Source organism: Cheilinus undulatus, linkage group 3 (assembly GCF_018320785.1).
Source record: "Cheilinus undulatus linkage group 3, ASM1832078v1, whole genome shotgun sequence".
In the NCBI taxonomy this organism is placed as follows: Eukaryota; Metazoa; Chordata; class Actinopteri; order Labriformes; family Labridae; genus Cheilinus; species Cheilinus undulatus.
In genome coordinates this window covers 10024073-10050988 of record NC_054867.1, presented here as the reverse complement: position 1 = coordinate 10050988, position 26916 = coordinate 10024073, and the positions used below count along the sequence as shown (strand labels likewise).

Genomic DNA, 26916 nt, shown 5'->3' with positions numbered 1-26916 from the left:
TTGGGATGTGGTAGAATGGAACATTTGCATCACGGATGTGCAGCAGACAAATCTGCAGCAACTGGGTTATGCTATCATGTCTATATGAACCAAAATCTCTAAGAAATGTTTCCAACACCTTTTTGCAAAAGGGGGTCCACCCCAGTACCATCAAGGTGTACCTAATAAAGTGGCCCGTGAGTGTATATTCTGGATTTTACCATGCATCAAAAGATTGTGCAATTACCCAAGTAATAATGGATTTTGAGACTCTTTGCACATTTGACTGTGCTACTCTTACAAATGGTTATGAATGACTTTTAGCAAGCCATGATTTCTAGCCGCACAGCTCTGTAGCATAATGTCAAAGTGGCAATAAGGACTGTGTGGGCAGGGATGGAAAACGTTGTTAGAGTGGTTCTAGATTTGAGTCTCTTAAAAGTTGAGGAAACTGAGACTAAAGCATGAGGGAAAATCATGACACCCAGAGGTCACTGGTGACAAACTGCATTCCGAAATAAGAAAATAATCTCTAGATAAGATAAAAGGTCCCAAAGATGGTTGAATGTAAAGGGATTAAAATGAAAAGTGTGCGCTCAACACACATTGGAGCCTTTTTTATAACACAGCTTCACCTGTTAACAAAGACTGTAGAGGGTACTCACCACTGTCCATCCAGAAGGTAAAAGGAGGAGGCAGGCCTGGTGGGGGGTTACAGGGGAGAATCAGCGGGGAGCCTTCGGGTACCACCACTGGTTCAAGGACCTCTTTAGGCCACAGAGGAGCCTCTGAAAGATGCAGATGACAGGGGTGTGATGGTTAAAAACTGATGAAAGGCCAAATGTAAGATTTCAATCCTTAATGTAAGCACATAATTTACAAGGAAAACGCAGCTCTTATGAACGCTTTTTACCCAACACACTATAATGTATTCAGTGGAACATATTTATGGTAATACTCTAAAGTGAGGAGCCAAATTATCGTGTTCCTCTGTGGTCTTACTGGAGACTCGGAGCAGGATTTTGTTAGACAGAGCCACTCCGAAGTCATTCGTGGCAAAACACTGGTACTCTCCTTCGTAGTCCTCTGGCCGTCCTCCGCTACGGAAGCCGATCTCCAGAGTTCCCGAGCGTTTTCGCATCGTCACCCTGGGATCTTTCCCGATGTTGAAAAACTTCCCGTTCCTTCGCCATGAGAACCTGAGACAAAACACAACATATGAAAGAGTGAGCATTAGCATCCTGGGACTTTGTGTGAAGTTTTTTTTAGTTTTGAGTAAAGCGACACTGTGGGAAATTTGCACTCAAATATCTACTCTGATCAATGCATTTTTAAGTTGAGTTCTTACATTACCTTTTATTCATGCAACTGTTTTCAAAAAGAGGGAAATTCTTAATTTTATAATGGTAACAGAAAGTGTGTCGGTACAGAAGCTGCCATGATAGACAAATCTTGTCTGCTACACAATGGAGAGGGACCTGCCACAAGAATCTGCCATTCTGTTGTTGTATCTCATTTTTTGTTTTATGCTGCTTAATTGTGATGGACTATTATTATTCTCTGCCACTGGTCCATCCAGCGGGATTGAATTCCACTATACAGTCACGTGATTGGCATGGGGAAAAAAGTAGGCGGGAGTTGGCAGGTGCCAGAACCACCATAACACTAGACCAATTTTTATATACAAAATGGACAAAAGCATCACACATTGACCACGCTTGGCAGACATTTTGTAGTTTCATTAAGTAAGCCAACACTGCAATGCAAGTCCAACAGACTACTGTACACTTCCCACACCAGAAACAGCACTGCTGCTGCCATCATTACCTCCAACAAAGCAAGCAACAACCCTCTATGAAATGGGGCAAAAGTGGTCTATCAGATCAGGCAAAATACAACTTACAACGAAACATAAGACGCAACAATCTGTCTGTTTAAATGAGTGGGATGGGATGGGAGCAAAAAAAGGAGTGGGGGGAGTGGGCTTTAAGCTGGAGTTGTTCTACTGGGAGTGGGATAGGTTGAGATTTTTTTTTTTACTCTGGTGTTGGACTGGGATGGGATGGGATACTTTTTGTGGGAGCGGGAAAAGACAGGAATGAAAATACTCTGTCACCCTCTGTTCTGTGCTGGAAGCGACACTAGAGTGCATGCGCATCCTGGGACATCTTTCAGCACGAACCCAGAAGTACCTTTTAAGTGCATTTCTCCCACAGTAAATATGCCTAATGATCTGCCGTTTTTATTGAACTTTGGTTTTTATTGAGCCCTCAGCTGAGGGAGAACTAGTGTTGAGAAGGAGAACACAGACTTGGGAGGTACTGAGCAGTGCTGGCCTCCAATCCTTAAACTGCCAAGTGTGGGAGATTTCTATTTTACAGAGGTGAGTTTAGAAGATAGAACACGCAACCTATGGCAGCTTCCATAAAAACATGTGCCATTACAATCATAAAAACAAAGATTTATTCTGTCTTTGAAATTTTTCCAAAACATTTGAAATACTGTAAGACCTCAATTTAAAAAATATGGATGAGTAAGTTATGGATATTTCAGTGCAGAAATTCTACATATTGAATCTTTAAAATGCATTCCAGTTTTGCAACAATAATTGATGTTCCTCGGATGACACCCCCAGCAAGGGAAGCTAGTATCCAGTTTTCTGTGCTGCTGCCCCCCACTGAAAGATATGACCTCAGTCACTGTGTAAACTTGGACTCTTAATTCATTTAACAACCAGAAAACGTGCGAGCCCCTTCCTGTCATGCAGTTGCCATCTCACATTAGTGAACCAGCACACGACAGCAGCACAAAAATCTGCCATAGCATACGCTCTCTGTGTCCATGTAATACTTGTACGGCTTAATCCTGCTCCATGTGCTGTTTCCAGAAGGCTTTGTGATTAGTGGAGAACTCTGAATATGCTTACATAACCTGCCTCTATTTTAAGTGATGAGCCTGGATTTATCAAAAAGATGCTTTCTGTCATTTTTGAGGGACTTAGAGCTGAACCGGGCCTCTGTGTGGTGCTGCACAGAGCTGATCCTGAATAATGGTCCTCTATTGAAGCAGTGGACACCACAGCGATGCGTGTGTGACAGTGTGTGTGGTGAGTGACTGATCGCGAGTGAATAAGTGAAAGATCCTTTTCGCTGAATGTTTCATGAGCATGAATAGTCAACCAAGTGCATTATGGGAGTACAATGCCTGTCCTGGGAAGGAGGGAGTCAGTTTGTGTGCATGGCAGAGTGGATGTGAGTGCTTTATTGTCAGGTTGTGTAAGTGTGTACATGAACACAAGAATCTGGGTGAGTGTGCATCCCTGTTTGTGTTTGTGTGTCTTACGTAAAGCCAATCTGCCTCCAAATAAACAATGACCCACTGTCCTGGGCTGGTCATACCCTTGATGACGTAACCTCTGGAGACCCTGTGAGTGCGTAGGCCTGATACTGAGAGTGCACTGTGTGAGGATTTGATGTTTGTTTTAACTTTCCAGGTGGGTGCTTTAAGCTGATGAGAGTCTCTGGATTTAAGCTGCAGTTATTTGTATTATTTTTGGTGCTTTTCAGAGAATACTGAATGTAAATAATAAACCTGCTGTTATTTTCTTATTATAGGAAAATTAAGGACTTGACTCACTGAGGGTGAGGTTTGTAACTCAAACTTGAGCTACAAAGTCCAATCTATTCATTTAAAGGTCACATAAAATGCAAAATACACTTTACAGGCTTTTCTAGCAAAAATATGTACCCCTGGCCTGTCCACAATACCCCTAAGAATAAGAAAAATCCTTTCCTTCCCCCCTGTCTTTCTCCACTTTTCAGAAAATGTGTGCTAAAACAAGCCATTCTCAGATTTTCCCCTCATGATGTCATGTGTGGAGTTAGCACCGCCCCCAAGTTGGGCTGGCACTCCCTGCTTGGAAGAAAGTTTCGCCCTTCTCTCCCGATCCTGAGGATCAGGAGAGCCACATCCATTAAGCCACATCAATTTCCTGAGAGGGGCTGGGTCAGATAGCCATTAACATTTAAAGCCACAGACACAGAAACAGCTCGTTCTGAGCAGGGCTGAAACAGAGGGGGTTTTAGACATGCAAAAATCCAGTACTGGAGTGTTTTTTTTTCAGCAACAAACATCACAGGCATGTTCTGGGGACCCCTGAGACCAATTTCAACTTGTCTTAAAGGGCTAAAATATGTGACCTTTAACGTAAGTGCCCCATACTGTGCTCAGGTACAATACACTTCCTTGGCCCTGGCATGGATGTAAGAGCTTGCTTTGGCACAAAACCATTGCTTATGCATGTGCAGAAGCACAGGGGCAACATGCACGTAGCATATCATCCACATGATCATTCCTTTTGATAATCATTTGAAGAATGGCATAGCGTTTGAGGACTGTATGCAACCAAAACTACTCAAAATAAGCAACAAACAGAGTTAAGTTACTGAAATGTTGTCTGTGTTTGTAAAGTTAGTGACAGTCAGGCAACTGGGCAGAGGGATCAAAAGTGTTTCTGCAAAATACAGGGCAACTGGGCCTAGTGTAAGTATGTCTTCAGAAGGAACTTTGGCTGCTTATAGCAACAAAATTAGACATTATGTGCTCCTCTCTGTCTTAAGGTCTAATTTACAAAGGATACAGCTCTAATGCTATGCAGATGCAAAGGTCAGGTTAGATCAGGTCAAGTATGGGAACATATGCCAGTTTGCCGCTTGGTCCTGTACTGCCCTGGCCATCATCCAGGCCTGCTCCAGGCCCATGCCCCATCTCTCCAGGTCTCCTTCAAACAGGAAATATTTTTCTGAGAGAATCAATTATCTTAACCATGCTAATTTACTGACTACCAGCAAAACAACAATATCTATTTCACTTAAGGGTGAAATAGATATATTATTTCCAAACTTGTGATGAAAAAAATAAAATGACATATTAACACTGGAGCTTCTAAACATGGGTGAGATATAAAGGGGAAATGTCCACTCTTTAAATATAATTAATGTTGATTGTCTGGGCCTGGAGCAGGAACCAGCTCAGTCAATAAGAAACAAAACAGCCACAAACAGACGTCAGAGAAATTATGAGCAGACAGGGAGCGTTTAATGGGTTCACAGCAGCCGGGGCAGAGAGCCAGACAGACGAACAGAGGTGACGTGGGGGGACTCAGCAGAGAAACGTGGTGAGAGCAGCAAAAATCACCACATGTCATGTTAGGGCTGCAGAGGGAGGACAGACAGGTGTCATGCTGGGTTTATGGGGCTGTTCCAGGGCAGAAAGGGGCTTCAGGGTACAACATTATTCTACCAAAGGAGGGGAGGGGGTCACTGAGGAAGTACGGGACGTCTAGGGAGGAAATGTGTTATTGACAGGCAGACAGAGGGGGGCAGAGTGGCAGAAGAGCACAACTGAGCAGCACTGTCATCCCTCATAAGTCTCAATGTCTGATGGAGAGAGACAGAGATGGGGCAAGGAGACACCAAAGACAGACAGACAGATACAGGGGGTGACAATAAAAACAGAGGGAACAAAGAAAAACCACTGGGTACACGATGTTATAAAAGCAGGAGAACTGTAAACCCTTCAAAGAGAGCTTGTTCTACAATGATCTATGTTTTAAAAGATACCCTGAAGAGATGGCATTTGACCTGGAGGCTTTACTTCCTGCGTCACACTAAGTTGTTTCGGTCGGATGTTTGTTCTCGTCAGCTCATATTGGGGTCATCCTGTCACTTTTTGGATTAACAAGCAAAACTGTAACCTAGCAGTTTGTTTAACTTCCTCAAAATGTGAAGCCAAGTTTCAGCCCTCTGGAGACATCACATCAAATACTTATTTCAATCCAAGACGATGATGAGAATATTCATCAAGAATGGACTGCAACAGTGTGTTACTCCAAAACTGTCTTTTGTATCGCGCTATCCGCTTCATCTCAAGGTTTTATTCACAAAGCAAAGAGTGCTAATGATACTGAAGCCCAAATATGCCTGAAAAGATGTCACGCTCTGTACACTTTACTCCTGTTTTATATTTCATTGTTGAGAAAAGTCTATTTTCCCTGGGTGGAGCAAACTAGAACAGCTAGAGAGAAAGACATCAATGTGTTTATGTGTAACAGCTCCAGACCGGCTCCACACGTGCGGAGGTAGTGTGAAGCTACTGTCATCCCTAGAATGATTTAACCCCTGGTTATATTAACAATAGTACAGCCAAAGTGTTATTTAGAGATCTGTTCACCAATCATTTAGTCTGCAGTCATGAAGAGCCTGCATCTATTCCTTTCTACAGCATGCAACGTGATCCCTTCCTGGCATGTGCCAGAAACACTGCTTTGCCCCGCTTCAGATCACAAAGGCACTTGTGGCATGTGTCAAGCAGAACGGAGCAGGAAACAGGAAATCAAACATGGGAATGCACAAAGCATATGGTCAACTTCAAAACATAAGATCAGGCAATAACTTCTGATTGTTTTTCCCATCACAATGTCAAATCAGGAAGCCAATTAACAGCAAACTGTCGCCTAACAGGCAAAGTGACAAATTTTTACCTTTGTTCTCCATGTGATCTCATGAATGCAAGATCAAGCAGCTCTAGACTGTGCTAGACAGCGTTCTGCTTCAGAAATGGACCCAGGAGGCAAGGCTGTGTCCTGTTCAGACCAAAGATTTGAGCTGCAATGTCTCTGGTGACAGTTGTAGCTGTCTCAGTAGAGACACTGCAGCTTGAAGTTTCCTGTAATTCCGTTTGTCAAACTGAAAACAGCTGGTTTTCGGATGCTGCAACCAGATAAAGTGACATGGGACATAGAAATCTAGTTTTGGTAGCCTCTAAACCCAGACAAGTATTGTACAAAGTAGAATATTTGGTTTGAAAAATCCTTCTGTAAATTTTGGAAAGAAATCCATCCATATTTTTTCAACTTTTCATACAGAAACTTCAGCCTGATAAACACTCCTGTCTCCTACATCAGCTGTGCATGTAAGCAGGATGCATAGTGCTATTCTCTTATACTCACAATACACTACAAACACAAGGCTGCAGGAGTTAAATTCTTCTGTGGAGAAAATATTAAACTCATCAGACATCTCAGACTGAGCTAGCAAGGAATTTTTGTGTTTGCATTTGCAGTGAAATTGCTCTGCCATGCTGGAAGGGTGATGACAAGGGGGATTTAATGACAAATCATCTTGTGCATCTTCATACAGCTTTGTGTTCCACATAAATATGATGAAAAAACGCAGAAAAAGTGAATGTGCAGGACTGTCCCTATTATAGAGACAGCTTTATTGTGCAGTAAGTTAGAAAATAAATCATTTCAAATTGGATGATTGTCAGAGTCATTGAATGGACTTTGCATAGCCTCCTCCAGTTTCACTGGTATATTTGGCAGGCTTTCAGAGTGTTGCAAACCTTTGGTCTGAATGAGATTTTAGAGGAATCATGGTGTGCAGAAAACCTGTTGGTTTGAGAAGTTAGGTGGCTGATTTTAAATGACACCCTATTTGCATAGAAAGGGGACAATTTGTGCCCAAATAACTGCATAATTGCTTACTTAAATAAACTAACCAAGTCATCCTTGCTCTGCAGCGATGTCACAGAAGCATATAACCCTAAAAAATAGTTTTCCACATGAGATGGTGTCTTTTTGACTCATTTGCAAAGGGTTATTGAGCACTTTTTAACACATTTTTTAAATGATCATCATAATACAAATGAATCTGCAACTACTTTTATCCAAGTTAGACTCCAAAGACGTATGGGTTCGGGGCCAAACATCAACCCATCAAACCGTGGCCTTTTAAATTTAAAGAGTAAATTCATTTTCAGTCTGCGTTACATCCTCCCTAAACTTCTGATCTCCTTTTGTCTCGGAAGGCTCCGTTCTGTCTCTGTGGATCTGTTCCTTTAAATTGAATTCAGACATTAATGAGTCTGTGGCGAGGGCACTGAATGTTCCCTGTGTGGTTTATGCTTACGTTGGCACTGGGTTGCCCTTGGCTTCACACTCGATGATGATGTTGTCTCTGGGGTCAACAATGTAGTCCTTCACTGACTGTTTGATTATGGTGGGGGGCTGCTTCACTGTGGGGGGAGGGGGAGACAAAGAAAAGGTTAGTGGAGTGAAGCTGTGAAGTGATAACACACCCTCACACATACAGACACAAAGCCTCTCTACATGAGTGAACTCTGAAAAAGCATCTTTAATTTCTTAATACACTGATTTACATGAAGCTTTAAAGGAGATCAATACACTGATTGATGGAGTAACTGTCATAAATCTCAGTGGAGACAGGAAAAGAAAAAGGGAGGTCACTGAAAATCAAATACACACTTCAACTGAATATTTCCTCAACCAGCTGTCATCATGAAGTGATTCCTTAAACCATCTAGAATTCAGTTTAAAAAATCTTTTTTATGACTTAAAAATAACAAGGACTGATCAGGATTAAAATTCTCTAAATTATGTTTTTAAAATGCAGATGTTTTAATGTGTGCGATTAAAATTATTCGCTTTAATTGACAAGAACTAGAACTTCTGCCTGGTGGTTGTATGTCTCCATGAGGTTTACGCTTCCTGAACAGTGGAAGTACCATGACGGGTCCAGAAGAAGGGTGGGATGGTTTCTGTAGTAGTGGGCTTTGTCAAAAATTTATAAACAAGGGTAAACATGAGCAGGCCTGCCCAAAAAAATGGCATGACCTCTGAAAAATCCTGTGAATAGTCCTTCCGCAGTGATTTATTCATGATATTAATGCATTTGTGTTGGATTGGTAGCATTGGTGCTAGTGTTCTGGCTAACTGTTCCCTCATTTTGGAGTTGAAAAGTGGGTCAAGCTATTATTGGGATCTGATGCTCAAATTACTTATTTGTGGCACTTTTTAACCTCTATCCATCACTGTTTCCACATTTTAAATTGTTTTTCCGTATTTGTGCCCATCTTTGCCTCTCTGAATCAAATTTTATCACTTTGTGCCAATTGTTGCCACCTTTAGCCTATTTTTGCTACTTTTTAACACACTTTTAATACTTAAGCCTTTCTTTTTGGCCCATTTTTTTGCAACTTTAACCAGTTTTGCCACTTTTTAACAGCCTCTCACCATTTTCTGGCATTTTTCAATGCTGTTTTTTTTTTTGACTAAGTTTTGTGACTTTCACCACTTTTTTGCCCAATATGGCAATTTTTACTCATTTCTGACACTATTACCACTTTTAGACACTGTTTTTCCTGACAGTTTTTACCAAAATAAGCCTATTTTTGCATCTTTAAACCTTTTCCCAACTCTTTAACCCCCTTTCAATACTTAAGCCACAAATTTTTGCCAATTTTTTCCACTTTTTATCGATTTTTCCCACTTTTCCCAATTTTGACAACAATTTTGTCACTTTTTTACAGCTTTTAACCTTTTTCTGCCCATTTTCAGACTTTTTGCCATTCGTAACCCATTTGCCACTTTTATCTGGTTTATTTATCCCTCAAGAGAAAGAACAGCATTGAAAACTTTTCCTGATGGAAATGGTGTTTTCACATCTTGGGTGAACTCAGGCAGAGTTAAGCTTAACTAGAAGCCAGTACAACTGCTACCCCTGGTGCTGCAGTTAGCTAAGATGTAGCTATAATACAGCGGCTGTTTTATCAGAACTGGGCAACATTTTATTATTAAAACAAAACAAAGAGCCACAATGAAAGCTTTTCAGTGTTGGAAATGATGTTTACACTCTTCACCTGGCCTGCTTTAGCACAAGTCTGTGACCATCACAGGTCAGGTTAAGTTGTCCTTTAAGCTAGTATAACAGCTGCTACCCCTGTAGCAATTCAGTTGGATCTAGCTGTAGATAGGCAGCAGTAAAAGAGACCTTGGCCACATGTCTTTATTAAAACCACAGCAAACAGCCATATCGAAAGCTTCTCTTGGCAGAGGGGTGTCATGATCCAGGTTCTGATTTGTTAGGTTATGAGTTTTTCTAGTGTATTTCCTGTGTTTTGTTTTGATCCCTCGTGTTTTCCTTGTTCTGTTATTTCCATGCTTTTAGTTTTACATTGTACTTACGTTTTTCTAGTTTGTATATTTCTGGTGTTTAGTTCTTAGGTGTTTCTTGTAGTCCTTGTGTTTCTGTGTATTTTGTGCCTTATGTTAGTTCAAGTTCATGTTTAGTTACTCCTTGTATTTCATGTCTAGTTTTACTCCTCGTGTTTCATGTTTAGTATTCCCTGCTTCATGTTAGTTTTACATTCCCTGTGTTTCATGTTTAGTTAATTCCTGTCTCATGTTTAGTTTTCCTCCCTGTGTTTTGGTCTCCCTCCTTGTGTTTGGTTCTTTGTATCCTCCTGTGTTTCCTTTGTTCAGCTTCTAGTGTTTAGTTTTGTCATTCAGTCCTCGTGTGCTTCTTGTGTTAGGTTCCATGTTTCCTGTTTTACTTTGTAGTTGCCTTCCCTTGTGTGTGATTCCAGTTTTGCTTCCTGCCTCAGTTTCCCTCCTCGTTGATTACCTTCACTAGTTTCACCTGTGTCTGATTGTCCACACCTGTCCTCCATTGTTAATCACTCCCTGTGTATATAAGCTCTGTGTCTCTCTGTGTCTGTGTCAGTTCATTGTTGATGTCCTCACTGTGCCTGTACTCCTCGTGCTTCCCTCGTGCCTCCCTCGTGCCTTTCCTTGGATTTTGTTTAGTTAATGAACTTTGATTTTGTAGTAAGTTATTTTGTTTATGAATTAAACCAGTCTATTATTTTATCTGCATTTTGGGTCCTCCATTTTGAGTTTTTCCTGAAACCTGTGACAAGGGGATGTTTTTACAAGCCTCCTGATACGCTCTGGCATGAATTTTATCCACCGACAGGCTCCGCCTTTCACAAACTACAGACACACTAGCCTATAAAGCTCAGATTAGTACTGAGGTTGTGTATCTCTACTACCCTCATTTTGTCTTGTGGCTCTGAAGGGATAATGACTGTGACAGACAGAACATTTGTCCAATCAGCTTCTGAGAATTTTATGAAAAGTCCTACCCTTACCGTTTGTTTTGTATGGGAGGTTTCCCAGATGAATGTGAAATAATATGCAACAGTCTATCTGGCATGTCAGGTTCAGGTATAAAACAGCAGTGGTGGACTTATTTTTCATCACTTTGAGAGCAGAAAGACAACAGTGAGTAGCAGCTGCTGCCCTGCAATATTTAATTCCCTTTTATCTCTTTCCCTCCATATCGTTTTTTGTTATTTTGCATCTTTTTTTAACCTTTACACACAGGTCTCTCCTTTTCTATATTTTTTTGTTGCCTTGTCTGAACCGTGAAATTTTCTTTGTTTTTCAATTACTTTATCCTCCTACTTCCCAAAGCTTCTCTGTTCCTTTCTTCTTTTCTACCCTATACCTAATCAACAAATGGCCCACTACTATTGTTATTTGAAAAAGTCAATGCATTCATTTTGGACCTTAGTCCTGATTAGCACATTATCACTGACATGACTAATTATAACTGAATGAGTTACTGTTTTGCATGTTCACCTGTTTTTTTTGGATGGTTAACCACATCATCGAGGTTGTGAAGTAGAAATACGGATGTGGTTCTAATCTTAAATATTCCTTTTAATCATCCTCCTACATCCGTCTACACCTGTTTAAACGTATGATTAAAGAAATGTAAATAGATGCTCGTGTCCACCTCCCAGCTGTGTTGCCTCTACCATTCATATTTAATGGCTCATTTAAGCCAAACTCCTCAGCAGCACACGGCCGGCGTGTCTCTGCCCTTTTTACTTTTCTAGCTCACTGAGCCTTCAAGTGCACACTGTACACAAATACCCACAAATACACAAAAACAGACGATAACAAGCACCTCAGAGAGCCGTCTGTGAGATTAAAGGAGGAGCTTCATGCACTGAGACCGGACTAGAAGATGGATTCCTGACCCACATGAAAGAACGGTTTCTCTCTCTGTAATTGAAGCTTTTCCAGCTAATCTCATCCACAGAACTAGAGAATGCGTGTTCCTCGTGTTGCTGTGGTAACCATACGAGTGTTTCTATAGTAAGCGTGGTTGTGATAAAAGCCGGGCCATGAGAGATAATTGGTATGGAAATGACTCCTCACATCAGCTTATACCCTAAACTACAGACATGTTAGGATGCTGCTGTTACTGTGTCGGGATGGAAACTGGGTCTTTGTACAGGAAAATTAATGGACTTTTCCTTTTAACCACAGATTAACTGGAATATATCCATCTATCATCCAGCAATGTTTCTAAATCTGTGTACTCAACAATTTTTAAAATCCTAGAGGATGTTAAAAATGTAAGGGAGCCCACATGTGATGTAAACAGTAGCAGTTAGCATGGATTTCCCCTTTGCATGTGCTCTGTGGACCAGACATAGTAATTCTTAAAGTTTATTTAAAGTACTCGCAAAAAGCCACACTATTCTTTAGTGGACCTGCTACTCAGTGGCACAGAACCGTTTAAAGGTGCTGTGTGAGAGAAATATAAGAAGTTATGTGATAAAAAATAAACACTTACGGTCTTTCAGGATCTTTGCTGTTAGTCCAGCGTGAAGCAGGAGAGGGACAGAGAGGATATGGACAAGTTGTGATTGTTAATCAGGTTAGAAACTCATTATTATGAACACTTCTATGTTAAAACCATGATAAATCATCATTTATGTTCAGTTGTGGTGTGTTATTTCATGTTATAGCTAAGTGGTTCCCAACTTCTATGCTCCATTATGAAAGGATTTAAACAAATGGTTAGAGATTTATGCCATAAAGCAGTTTTACATGACAGTAGCACATGTCTGCATAAGCTCTGACTTTATTATCTGCAGCCAGATGCATAGCTCTGCTCCTTCTATCGTCAGAACAAGCATTAAATTAGTTTTTAACTGCTTTTCAAATGCATATTTATGTTTCCTCTCCTGAGGCAGCACGATGACTCGAGAAGTGACAGCGAGACTGCAGGCATTCAAAGATCACAACTCCACTGTACTGTTAAGTTGGTCCATGGTGTGTTGGGACAAAATATTTATGGTCAATTTTGCACCCAGAAGGAGGGACAGTTGAGAACCACTGCAGTAGCTATAAGTTATGATCTACTGTGGTTACGTGATGAATTATACAAAAATAGGAGGGAGTGCTATGAACTACACAACAATACAGAATGAATGACAGGAGGACTCACCTGTAAGAAGGTCCCATTTCAGCGAGGAGGAGGAGCAATAAGGGAGAAAAGAACATACATGTTATTACAGGAACAGGACTGAACACTTACAAAATCTGTTCTTTTCTTTTTGCATCAGTTTCTTCTTTCCTTTATTTGTCAACCTTTTTCTTCACTTGTTCATTTCAAATTTTTTTCCTCACATTCTTCTATCGGTATTGGGAAAGATAAAAGATAGTATTGGAACATCTTTACTTTGAGATTAGTTAAAACCCAATGATAGAAGTGAAGGGTTATCAATAACACTGATTTATGAAAAATGGAGATATGAGGTTTTGGCCTGCCACCAGCGATGTGCCTATTTCTATCTGGGGGAAATAGGAGTAGTAACACTAGGGAATCACTGAATCTTTACAACCCACAACATCATCTTTTGTTGTTTTGATTCATAACATCCTGACAGAAAAGATTACATATTTTGCTTCTGAATTACATCCAACATAAACATTATCCTGTGAAATTTTAACAAAATACAAACTAGAAGATGAATTTTTGGTAGTTCATTGTAATAACAGGTAATGTTTGCAATATTTAAGATAAAAAATTGCTAATCTGCTGCCTTTATATATTTCTATCCATTTCCTCTAAATCCTGTCCATAGAATCGAGTTTTTGCAGATATTTATCAGAAATACAGACTACCAGGTTGTGATTTAACCCCTCCCAGTTTGATACAAAGGATCTCACACAATAATGAATGGACTGTGTGTAAAAAGCTTGACCTTGTGTCTGTGGCAGTAACAGATGAGACCTGACATGAGGAGGTGTGTGTCTGTGCTGCAGCTAACGCTGTTTAATCTGCACCTATTTGATCCACTTTATAAAAAAGACCGTGTTTTCAGCTGCAGTAGAATCTGACAGGTCCGTTTACTGAATTTAACCAGTAGCAGTCCCATGCCCTGCAGATATTAACATGCAGATAGGATGTGTGTGTTGAAGGGATGTGAGGAAAGCCTTCATCAATAAAGGTCAAAGGTCAGTTTGCTATGAAGCAGATAAAGACACATAAGGATGGAGAATGAGGGGAGGGGGATTCTCATCACAGCATCCACACACTGGGCTGCTTTAGTCGGCTCTGATCAAACACCACAAGGAGGGAGTCCTCAGGGATTAAAATGTCATGAAGCATCAGTTTTTCATAAGAAAATGTGATGAAGTGCGCTAGAAAGCTGAAAAAGCTTCACTATCAATTAAATCTGATCTGCACATTAAACAGAAAGACCCTGGAGGATTTTTAACACTTTAAATACACATAGTTGACCTGATTCTGATTATTTGGTATGGACTAAATTGCTGTGGCAAAATTATCAATAAAAGGCACTTCTGGGTGAACAACTTCTGTGATAACCTTACACCTACACAGGAGATAATGCTATGTTAATCTGTTTGTTTTGGGCTCTTCTTTCAGCCAGAAGTGTTTATAGACTTACTTTTATCGCATCTCAACCTTTTTATCTGACAGTTTTTCTTTGCTCATTTGGATGTAGCCTGCTGCGTTACTTCACATGCATCTTTGAACCAAATATCACCAAATATACCCAACATGACATCTTAGCTATTCCTAATTTATAATTTATCTAAAAGCGATCCATATACATAACCAGCAGTGTTTGTGCAGATCAAGCTCCAGAAATGACTGGATCCTCCATTTGGCGCCGCTTGATCTCCAAAATTCCACATATTACTCATACACACTTTACTAATTGAAAGCTATTTGAACTGTGCATTGATTTAAAAGGGCTGGCTACACACTAGGCCATTTTAGGCCAGTTTCTGTCACAATTTCCCACAAAACAAGTGCCCCTATTCAAGACCTCCCACCCACATCCCAGCCCTATGAGTAGCATGATTCAAGGCTTGTTGCAACCCATTATTTGTTGAAATAATCCTCATGTGTGGTGTCAAAATAATGACAGCATCCTCCCAATCTGGAGTTATAGATATAAACCATGTTAAATTTCTACATCAGGCTTACTGAAATTTAAAAACAGCAAAAACCAGTGGGGCACGAAGACAGGGAGCTTCACTGGTAAAGGTTGCACACAACCAGACACGGTAGAGAGCATCAACCCAAGACTTCAACTGGGCTGCGTGCCCCACCCTCCGTCAACCCCCTCCGACTGTGTTTTTCAGCAGCACAGAGCAGCACCACCGGACTGTCTGACCCATGAGACAGAGGAGTTCAGCAGTGATTACAGAATCAGGTGAAAAGATACATCTGAAGTGCAGTAAAAACATAACAAATACATGTGAAGCTATTGTCCTGAACTGCAAGAGTTGGAGAAGGGTAAACTAGCTTGGATTTGTCTCTGTTTTTGTACTTTCATTCGGATTTTTATGTTCCTACCATGGGTTAGTTACCCAACTATAAACAGCTTAGTAACTTCCCATTTTCCCCCATGGCTCCAGCTATGGTGTTCCATGGTTATCCTTGTCGAAATGATGGGTGGTGTAAAATCATTTTGTGGTTTTCCACCTCTAAGATCATTTTTTCCTCATCCATGTTGTCGTCATCGTGGCCTCTGATCCTCTGACCAGTAGACTTCAGGCTTGGTTATGCCCTATTATGATGTTTTGTCGGTGCAGAAATTAAAATACAATCTGGCGTTAACCTGGGATATTTCATTCTGAAATTTGAAATGTAACCGGATGAATTTGTTTTCAGAAAAACTTCCTTTGCTCAGTCATCTCCATGCCAAGTTGATGTTCAGGAATCCAGCATCCAACAAAAGTAGCAGTCTGATGAGGAGGGTGGCGAGCTGCTGGAACCAGTGGAAGCACTCTCCTTGACTAAAACTATCTGCTCCACTGTCCTGACAGAGAGAAGATGGACTAAACACACCTCTGATGGAGTTTAGGGCTGATACAAAATTACCATCACCCATATTCTTTATCTCCGTTTTGGGTTGCTGCTGCAAAACATGCACACATGCCAGATGACAGCCTCTGTGTTCCTTTTTCTGCTTTAGTCATATTTGATTGCACATCTTTCTCTTAAAATCTTGTACGTTTGCAATGCCCACTGTGAAATCACCGCAAACATCAGGAGAGTGATGGTGCAGTCTGGCAGAATCTAGTGTGTGCACTTGGAGGATTTCAATGTTAAAAATTGGCTTAAATCACCCTCATGTCTGTAGTTAACTGTAATGAAGCCCACAAGTAAGTTCAGTCAATAATCTTGAGCCCAATGATTCACACCTGACATGCATCTAAATCAATCACATGACTCCTAATTCAGTGATTTATGTAAGCTGCAAGATTTCTGGTCTCTTCCTCTGCTCTGCCCTGGATCTGCACTGCGCTCTCGCTCCAACCCACCTCCACCCCAGCAGCCACCTGTTGGCTCTGACTGGTTGGATTAAGTTGTTAACTATGCTATGCTGCCATAACAAATGCTTGAACACGTTACAAACGGCTGACTGTACTGGGGTTAACTATGCAAAGCTGATGCATTTTCCAGACTCTCATCAGTCAAGTCCATCTTGCAAAGCTTCAAGCCAAAATGCTTGTTCCTGACCAGAGAATGAGCAGACTAATTAGAGTCATTTGAGGAGAAAGAGGTGGAAGCTATGGGGTGGATTATACTGCAAGCCTATAAACAATGGTGGCTGGTGGATGCAGCTATAGAGGCAGTTTTATCTGAACTGGACAACGTTCCTTTATTAAAGCGCAAAGAACTGCACTGGAAGATGTTTTTACTCTTTTCCTGTTTATTTTTAGCTCTGACTGGCATTAAATAAATGTGATGGATAGAACGTTTTTCTAATCATTTACATTTTTAAAAGCTTTTTAAACATGGTCTGAAGGTTACTGTCCAGATATGTGAACACTGGTGGTTTAGGTTAATCTTAAAGTCAATGAAGATTTGAAATTCATGTTGTGTTTCACCAGCTTTTGGTCATTTGTCCACTGTGACAAGAATTAAAATATTTATTCAGGGTGATCTCAGCTTTTTGCTTGTTATAAATGAAGCTTAAAACAAGTTACATTAGCATAACTGTGAGGAGCATATTTTGTAGTAAAGACATGCAGAAGCTTGTTAGCAGAGATTTGATTTGTTGCCTGCTGAATTTCTTGATTCAAAGGTTTGGCTGTGATTTTATAGAGAATATTCTATATTGATACTCTGTTATATTTTTCCTTGAACAGATTCTTTCATTTCCATGAGAAAAACAATAATAATAAAGAAAGCAGCTGAGCTGAATTTATCTAGAAGTGACAGCTGATTTGATCTTTTGTCATAAATAAATCAAACCTGCCTGTCACTTTATCACAGTGTGCTGAATTCATTAAGGAGAGGTCACTGTGTTATAGCTGCTATTATACAAATGATCCTGCCAGGCACGGTGGTTGTGTTGGTATCAGATCAATAGGGCATCATAAGTCCAAAGTTTAAAGGTCAGACTTATAAAAACAACAGAGAGAGAGATGGCACCACAGGAGGGCGGAGGAATAAAAGGCAGAGCAGCTGACAGCTGAGTGTCTGTGTGAGCAGGAGACACATCAGCCCGCTGTCCCTGGGCCTTTTAAAAATCATTTTTCATCATACAAATGTGAAATTCTTACAGCTCTCAGCTGTAAGAATGGAGATTTTGTGTGTGCAGTGAGGGTCAGAAAAGAAAGAAAGAAAAGACACGGCTCCTTTCTTTTGTCCTCAGCTCCCTCAGGAATCCACTGAACAGCCAAAGCCCGTCAGGCCTTCATACGTGTTATTAACGACAGGTATCAGAATGTGTGCTGGGAGTATATTACTATTAATGTGTGCATGTTGAAATCAATGAGTCCCCATCATCTTTGAATTTCCAGGGACTGAGCCACCCAAAGTGACAGCGGATCACCTCGGGATAAGAAGCAGTCTATTCTCATGATAATCTAATGTTAATGGGATCTCTGACACAGCTCTGCAGCCCATCTATGTGTTTTATAAATGAACGCCCAAAGCCTTTGAAACCCACACATTAACCTTATGATAATGTTAGAAGTCATTCTTTTTAGTATTCCAGCATTTTTTTTCTGTTTTTTTTTCTGGTAAAAAAGTGCAAAACTGGTTTAGATAGTTGATTTTATTTTTTTTACATAGTTGTGACAGTATTGTGCTTTGCCTCAGACATTGCTTTTAGTATGATTTAATTCTCCAAGTTAAATTTTAAAGCTTTATTTTCATGTAGTTATGAAGTGCATCTAAAAGATTTATACAATATTATTATTTTTATTTAAATGTGACAGTATATTTATGTAGATCTATAAAGAGAAATTAATGAAGCACTGATTTTTAGAATTATAACTCTTAATTTTATTGCTCCAGGCAGTTTATGACAAAAGTTTGTCAAGGTAGGCAAGTGCCTGTGGCCTCAATGGGGCCTTAAGTCAGTATAGGTTTAAAAAGGTAAACATCTAAAGACTAGGACGCACTACTGTAGCTAATCAGCAGGTAGACCTCTACATATTTTGGCTTTGCTCCCAGATGACCGATACACTGTCCATCTTAATATATAGTCAATGGTTAAAACCTTAGATTTACAACTGTGCTTCAGTTACGTTAGTAGTCTGGCAGAGACTTGTGAATGAAAAACAAACAGTAGACAAACAGCAGAGCTCTAAAACTCTTCATGTCCAGTCAAGCTAAAAAACGGTTAGATCCTCCAATTCCAAAATGGCAACTTGATATCTCCTCCCCATCCCTGTTAGATTGCCCATAAAAGTTATGGTCAGTTATAACACAACTATTTGCATCTGTGCATTGGCTAAGGCTGGCCACACACTACAGGATTTTAAGCCCCATTTGGGGCAAGCTTTGCCTCCCCCGACGTTCGTGGGGGCATATCCCGAGAGGAGCCTCGTCGCAAACGACTGTTTGCCTGAATAATCCTCATGTGTGTGGTGTCAACACGATTGTTTTACTGCACCAAATCGCGTCGTAGCCTCCAAAATCCCGAATCGTAAATATCAAACAGTCGTAGTGCCTCTGACGAAGTACCAACAACAACCAATGAGAGCGAGCAGACGGGGTAGCGTCACAGCCGGATCATACGTAATTTCACCACTTACAACCAAAAACACAACTTTAACTTAATTCCAGCCAGGATTTCATCCCGAGTCTTTCCCATGTTTTATGATTTTTGCTGCACCTGTAACGCATGCCAGGGCAGCCTATTGTGGAGGGGCAGCAAGAGGGTATCGACAGACATCCGTGTTTGTTTATTTATTTTTTGTGATCTGACAGTCTGGCTTTGATCAGAGGATCAAAGATGAAAGTTCTTTTAAAATTGTCCTCATATCTGTGGTCTCACATGGTTCTAAAATCGTTTCAGATTTAAAAATCATGTAGCGTGTGGCCGGGTTTAGGAAGGCAACTCTCCAAAGATTGCTGGGACATGGCCAGATTTGAGACTTGCTGCATTTAATATTTGTCTAAATAATCCTAATCTCTAGTGCAAATATTTCTAATTTTTTCTGCCCAGCCATCCTTTGGCAGATGAAATGATTCAAAGTCCCCACACTCCTCACTTAACCTTGCAAAGCAGATAGATCGGTTAGACTCAATGTCTGTCACCAGGCAGATCCATCTTGCAAAGCTCCAATCTGAAACGACTGTGCGTGGTCTATGAATGGACCAGACCAATCAGCATCCTTTTAGGAGAACATGGCGGGTGCTAAGGGTGGGGTTTAGTTGTCCTGGAAGCTGGTAGTATTGGCTGCTGCCAGTGTAGCCATAATGCAGATGTAGCTATATTATAGTGGCAGTTTTATCAGAGGTGGACCACATTCCTTTAAGAAGAAAAAAGTAAAGAGGAGCAATGAAAGCCTACTGAAAGCCTGACCTGCTTTGGCATGAGTTTGTGGTAGTAACAGCGTGGTTTAGTTGTAGTGTGAATCAGTATGGCTGCTGGGGGAGTGATGAGCTCAATGTAGCTACAGTGGCAGGTTTATCAAAACTGGGCCAAATTCCTTCATTAAAACAAGAGCAACTGAAAGCTTCTCTTAGTGGAGAAGATGTTTCCGCTCTTCTGCTTCAGCATGGGTTTGTAACAGTTGTGGGAAGTTGTCTCTCAAGCCAGTAGCAGTGCCAATGAAGCTTGTAAGCTCGTAACAGCAGTTTTAATCAGATCTGGACCACAGTCTTTATTGAAGACACCACTGAGAGCTTTTCTTAGTGGGGAAGATTTTTTGCACTTCTCCCTCCCAGCCTCGGCATGAGTTTTGTCCACCAGCAAGCTCCATGGTTGGAAAACTAAAACGCTGTGTAACTGCTGACCTTCAGTAGCTTACTGGAGCCACACATGTCTCCTCCTTCATTCTGTCTTATCGCTCTGATTGGATCATAATGGGTGTGACAGAGCATTTGTCCAATCATTTTCCAAGATTTTTTGTAAAGTCCTGCCCTTCCCAAACTCTTTGTATGCAAGGTTTCTTAGTTGAATTTGAAATATATTCAAACAATAGATATATAAGACGGTCTATCTGGCATGTCACTCCTCACCATACAAATCAACACATACACACACACTGATGCACACAGAAAACCCCGTTTTAACCCTGTAGCTAAAGAAAGAGGTTTGGCACTCTCTTTAATGCCCATATTTGTACAAAATTAAAGCAGCTAATACTTTGGAGTCACACTATTATTATTATCAAGAGTTAACAAAAATGTGAGTTAAAATGACTGATAGGATATGAGGAAATTTACTTATTAAATGCTCTGAAACTTTGATTCTTGTTTTTCTAAAGTCGAGCTCAGCAATTAAAGATCTGCCTTTGCTGTCTTTCCCCATGGTTGATGTCTGTGTTTTTGGTGCCCTATCTTTCTACCATGCTGCACCAAACTGTGTATAACTGAACGATGGAAATGTCTGAATGACTTACGATCTTGTGGGACTTCGATAGTTGCCGCTTCGCGCCACAGTAGCAGCAGTAATGACACGAGAGCCAGGGCCGTATGCCCGCCCTGCCCCAACATCTCTCCCCCTCCGATTGGCCGGCTGCACCCCGCACCTCTCCTGATTGGCTAGATGGTTCTCCTGACAGCCACGCAGAGGACCTGAGAGTACAGACGAGAGACAGAGACAGATGGTTAGAAGACAGCGAAGTAGACCATACAGTAAATGGAAAGACGCAAGTGTTAGTGTGTGAATGAGTGTGTGCATAGTTTGTGTTCTGGCACGAGAGTGTGTGTTGACTCTGGCCTACATTCACAGCTGAGTCCCCGTGTGGCTCCCCAGAGAGACAAGCCTAGAAACAAAGCCAAGGAGAGGCTCCGTGGCACCGAGTCTTAAAGTGGGATCAGGCTGCTGCTATCACAAGCTGCTTCACAGAGAAAATGTGGAAAGATTTCAATGAACTGCACAAAAATTATGAAAAAGTAGGTTTATTTGATCAATTTAATGCCTTTGATGTAACTTTTATTGATTATTTCTATTACAGAAAACATCAAAAGGATGTTAAAAACTTCATAAGATTGGAAATCCATCTATAACACCATTTATTATCACATATTTTAGCTCACAGGTCCCATCTCTGCAAAAATAAAATCCAGTTTAGATGGTCAGATCTTAGATGTTTAGAGAGCCTAATCTATTGCAAAATAGATATAAGGAATAATAAATCATCCAAAGAGCCACATATAAAACTTTTTGTTAACCACAGTCTTGACATAGACCTACACCAAAACCAAAACCAATTCTCTATTACTGAGTTCAACATTTTGCTAAAATACCAAGAGAAAAGCTGAAAGCTCTGCTCACATTTGTCAAATATTGCTGACACAACAAGTACCATCAACAGCTGTGTTTGGTCTGAACTGCATTTACTGTAAATCTGATGAGAGATTGTTTTTTTTTTTTTTTTTTTTTTTTAGATTATTCTTTGGGCCTCTCTGCCTTCATTCAGAAAACACAGCCAAAGAGAGACAGGAGGAAAAGGTATATACTGGGGGAAGACATGCACCAAATGGGACCGAGACCCAGAACTGATCCTGCAACCAGTGTGCTGAGGACCACAACCCCAATCCATGGGCAACTGCTCTACCAACCTAAAAAGCTAAAAAAAAAAAAGTGTGATTTTACTGTTCAGACTCCATGACATCTCTCTATCCAGCACCAACCTATGGCTAGAGTTTTGTACAAACCAAGACAAGGTGGTGAGGTGAAACTGTTCAAATGCATTGCATCTAGGTAGGGTTGGGTATCATTTGGGTATTTATAGATACTGGTGCAAAATAGCTACTTTTTAGAGGTGCAAATGCCTTAACAGTGCCCAAATCAATACTTTTATAAGTCTGTAACTGAATAAAACCTGTCTTGGTAGCATACCAAATTCATAAATAAAATGCCAATAGAACATACAAGTAAAGGAAACAGGTGCAACATCTTCACATAGTATATTTCGTACCTTTCCTTTGGAGTGGCGGGGACTGTATTGGGGTGGTAATGTATTGAAATGATGTACCAAAATATGTCTTGCAATTCAGTACAGTAGGTATCAGATGTGTTGGTACCACAACTCGGTTGGTACCAGATTTTGACATGTATCACTACACCTAGGAGCCGACTCCATGGCCCTCTTATTTGGCTTCCATTTCCATTTTATACGAATGTAATTGTATGAGATGTGCCTGTAGGGTTTCTGAGGTACAATATAAGGCTTTTCTGACCTCTATGTGCTTTAAATAATAACAACTAAAACTGAAAAGATCCTCTAGGGGTTGCAGATAATAAAAGTTCAATAACACTTAGCTAGAATCATCTCAATGCAACAAAGTATCCTCAATGAACCCAAAATTGGCTGTGAAAGATCGAGTTTTATGAGAGCTCACAAAAGGAGTGTTTCAAATTGTGTACTTCAGTCCTAAATACCTGTAACCTGACATGCTAAATGGATTTGTTTCATGCAGCCATCTGGAAAACCTCCCGTAGACTGAGTCTGGGAAAGAGCAGAGCCTTTAAAAAAAAACCTGAGTGTGATTGGATGAATGTTTTGTCATATCTTTACGAGCCAATCAGAGCAACAAAACACGTGATGTCGTAGGTGTGCGCTGCTACCGAGGAGTAAACTCCATAGAGAACTGCATGCATGGCTACTCTAGAGTTTTGTTGTTTTTGAAAAGAAAACAACTCAATGCTGTTCTTAGTTATTCTCTTAATGAAGAAACGTTGTGATAAAACTGATGCTATAGCAGCATCCATGCTATTCTTTTCCGCCATAATTGCACCGGCCTCTTGCCGCTGCTTGCTTACGTCATGACTCCACTGCGCCCGAAAGTACTGCCTCTTACTCCTGATTGGTCCTGTCACTTTCTAACAGGGCCCCATCAGATCAGATGGGAGCTTTGCAAGATGGACAGGCAAATCCATCTGCTTTGCAAGGTTAGAATACTTGATATTTTGAGTGCATTAAAGGCAAATGTGCATTCAGAATCAGAAAATTTGTACACTCAAAACCATCCAATGAATTGAATAGTGGGTGTTAATGACTGTCAAATTTGGGGATAATCGCCTTATAAGAAATAGAAGAAAAACAGACATTTTAACCATTGTGACATCTGTTAAGTGCAAAAAGGCAGCGGCTGATCTTGGACAGCCCTACCCTGTTGAGATTAGTGCTGTATATTAAAAATATAGTTAATCGGCACGCTGGTAGTCAAGTGGTTGAGGCGTGCACCATGTACGCGGGCGGCCTGGGTTCGAATCTGGCCTGGGGCCCTTTGCTGCATGTCTCTCCCCCACTCTCTTCCCCATTTCTTAGTCGGTCCATGGTCCTCCTCTATCTAACAGAGGCACGAAAAGGCCCAAAAACAAATCTTTAAAAATATAGTTAATGAACTAAACCCCAAGCCTATGCTTTAAGTATAGTCTCAACACCTACAGGAGAACTGTGCATCTCTCAAACACATCATTTCAGACAAGAAAGTGTTGATAAAATATTCATCTGAAGAATATATAAGGTCTACCTCCTGGTGCATGCTGTAAGTACTCATCTTCATATCTATAGGCATGTTATGTATGCATGTTTTTGTCACTTCAGCAGAAGAACATGGTGATCAACATAAAGAGGATATATGTCTGCCTTTGGGCAAAAGAGACATTGGCATTTTGATTTCTTTCTTTGAACTAGTCAAATAAAGAGAGTTGTTGTTCTGTGAGTACTAAGTCTGGTGTTAAAGCCCTGAAGTCGTGAGTGAAGTCACAGATTTTCATACAATGTCGTTGTTTGTGCACTGTGCTGTATTTTGCATGATCTCATCAGTGTATTGCATTTAAGCTACAAGCCGGACATTGTATTAAAAATAAAGGGAGATAAAGGGAAACTTTTCGTGGTTTCTTCCTGTTTCATGTTGCCTCAGCTCCCTCTGTTTTTGGCCTAATTCAATCTTTGTAGCCTCAGTAGTGGACAAAGATGAAGCAGAGAGCATTAAACCTCTACCGAAGCTAAAGGTTAACCCACTGACACCGCATCTGTGATTTTTTCCCCTCATTCTGGCACTTTCAGCAGCCAGCCCACCAGCCAAAGATTTCTAATTAGCTCCCAACACCTCCACATGACAGCTCGTCCTGCATAGTGGCAACCATGCCAGGACCACCTGCCCACTGTTAATCCCCGTCCCCCCCATGCTGTGCTGCCGTCCCCTACCAGGATCAATCCTTCACCCTGCCTCATATCACAGCATAGCTCAAAGCAATGACGACGGGACACAGAGCAAAGCAGGTGGGGTAGGGACAGGATGTTATCCATGAGGTTACAATATTAAATCTCTAGTAGGCCTCAAAACAGGAGAGCTGACAGTGTTATGTACAACAAAGGGCTTATCAAGTGTAAAGGAGACATTAGAATTAAACTTAAGTTACATTCACTGGTTTGAAAACAGAACACAGACCCCTCTTTGTATCCTCGCTTGCACAGCTGTTATCCAACAAAAGACACAAAAAATTGTAATGTTTATAAAACATAACATTCCTTTAAAATCTGCAATTATACATTTAGCCTCTGCCTCAATCACAGCATGACATCAATTGAAAAATAGTATTACTAAAATAATTTTGTTCCCTTACAATAATACAAACGGTTTTGCTTGTAATTGACCCAAACTGTTCAAAAACACTCAAAGGAAGGTTTTTAAATGTCATCCTTTGTCTCTTTAGAGGGCTAGCCGAGCAGGAACAGACTGATTTCACCATAGAGGGGACTCAACAGCTTTGTGGCCTCGGGGCAATCATCGGATTTCACCCCAAACCTGCAAAAACCTACCACACACACAAATACACACAATTTATGCATAAACCATCTGGTGGTATGTCAATCCAACACTATTCAACAACAGAGCTAATCTGCCCCTGGGGAGAGGATAGCTCGGTATTGGCTGGCATGAGGTGTCACTCACACACAGACCTAACGCACAAACAACATGCATGGATGCAGATGCACAGGGAGGAACACGACACGGTCACACATGGATGGAGACACGCCCTGACACACCCTCATCCTCACTGAAACACTCACAGATAAAACCAGGCGTATCTCTGCAGCCCAGCTGTTGTGACACCCGAGCGGTATCGGCCCATCTCAGTTCATTAATGACACTCAGCACACACCCACACAGCAGAGATGAAACTGGGGACAACCTGGGAGGAATATCAGATCTATTTTCAGGAGTCCTGGAAAGACTGGAATCAAGATAAAGAGGGAGACAGATAGAGAGATATGAAGAGAGATGTGAAAGCACTGAAATAGGTCAGTGTTTCCCTCCATATACTCTCTATAAACACTGCTGTGCATTATGAATGATAGCACACAGTGATACAGTGAGGCTGAGTGCACAAACAGGCGAGGAAAAGGGTCAGTGAACGCAACATACAACAAACTATATTACCTAACATGGTAGAGGAACACAGCAGCTGCTCTAAAGGCTGCAAAACCTCTGACCTATTTCACAAAACTCAGGTTTTACACTCCAATCACAAACTCAGGATGTTCTACACATTCATCTCATCAACACTGCAAGACTATAAACCTTTCTATTTGCCTTTATATGTGAGCAAGGTGAAGATGAGGTTTATGGGTCAGTAGGTCCTCCTGTCAACTCAAGGCTAAAGGCCCCTACATACAAATAAGGCAATTACCTTGAGCAGCAGAGGCGCTGAAATATCCATGAAAAAATACACTGAGTAACCTATCACAATTCTGCCTTCTCAGTACCACATGTATCCTGTAAGCACAATGACAAGATGATATGTCAATCTACACTTGCAGCCTCATTCAACTCCTGCCTGCCATCCTAACACTTATGTTGTAATCACACCAAATGTGAGTGATCCCCTATTAGCACGAATAACTCGCTCCACTCATGTGTCAAATCGAGTGCCCACAAGACGCGAGGGGCTGCCTTCTTCCACTTCCAGCACTTCAAGACGGTTGTCAACAAACGTGGCTGAGCTGGACTACATTGAGAGGACTGCTGCTTTGTTTCCGCTGTGACAAAGTGACACACAGAAGTTTTCAGAACTTACCAGGCAACCCAGCCTCCTCACTCACCCCCCTCCAAGCAAGCTCCTTTTCATTCCTGTGCCGGTAGAACAGGCACCTTGTGTTGTATAGCCACAGAGAGACACCACAAGTCTCTCCTCCATTTGGGATTAATGACCCCCCCGACTTAACCTGAACAATAACCATTCTATCAAAGAAGCAAAAAAATAATTGTATTTACGCTGTACTAACATTGTCTTTTTCAAAGGTAAACCCTT

At 41.0% G+C, this 26916-nt stretch overlaps 1 protein-coding gene across 8 annotated transcripts in view; it reads right to left on the bottom strand.

Moving 5' to 3' along the window:
- Nucleotides 1-26916, bottom strand: part of nfasca (neurofascin homolog (chicken) a) — a 134741-nt gene that overhangs the window by 52828 nt on the left and 54997 nt on the right. For 7 of the 8 annotated variants that reach the window (XM_041782663.1, XM_041782671.1, XM_041782665.1 and 4 more), the window contains exons 3-7: nt 21047-21221; nt 12489-12506; nt 7950-8055; nt 982-1178; nt 645-767 (exon numbers count right to left, since the gene is read on the bottom strand). In XM_041782663.1, coding sequence (XP_041638597.1) covers nt 645-767; nt 982-1178; nt 7950-8055; nt 12489-12506; nt 21047-21140 — 538 coding nt within the window. In that variant the 5' untranslated portion in view covers nt 21141-21221. The remainder of the gene's footprint in view (nt 1-644; nt 768-981; nt 1179-7949; nt 8056-12488; nt 12507-21046; nt 21222-26916) is intronic. The other variant, XM_041782664.1, reaches the window with a different exon arrangement.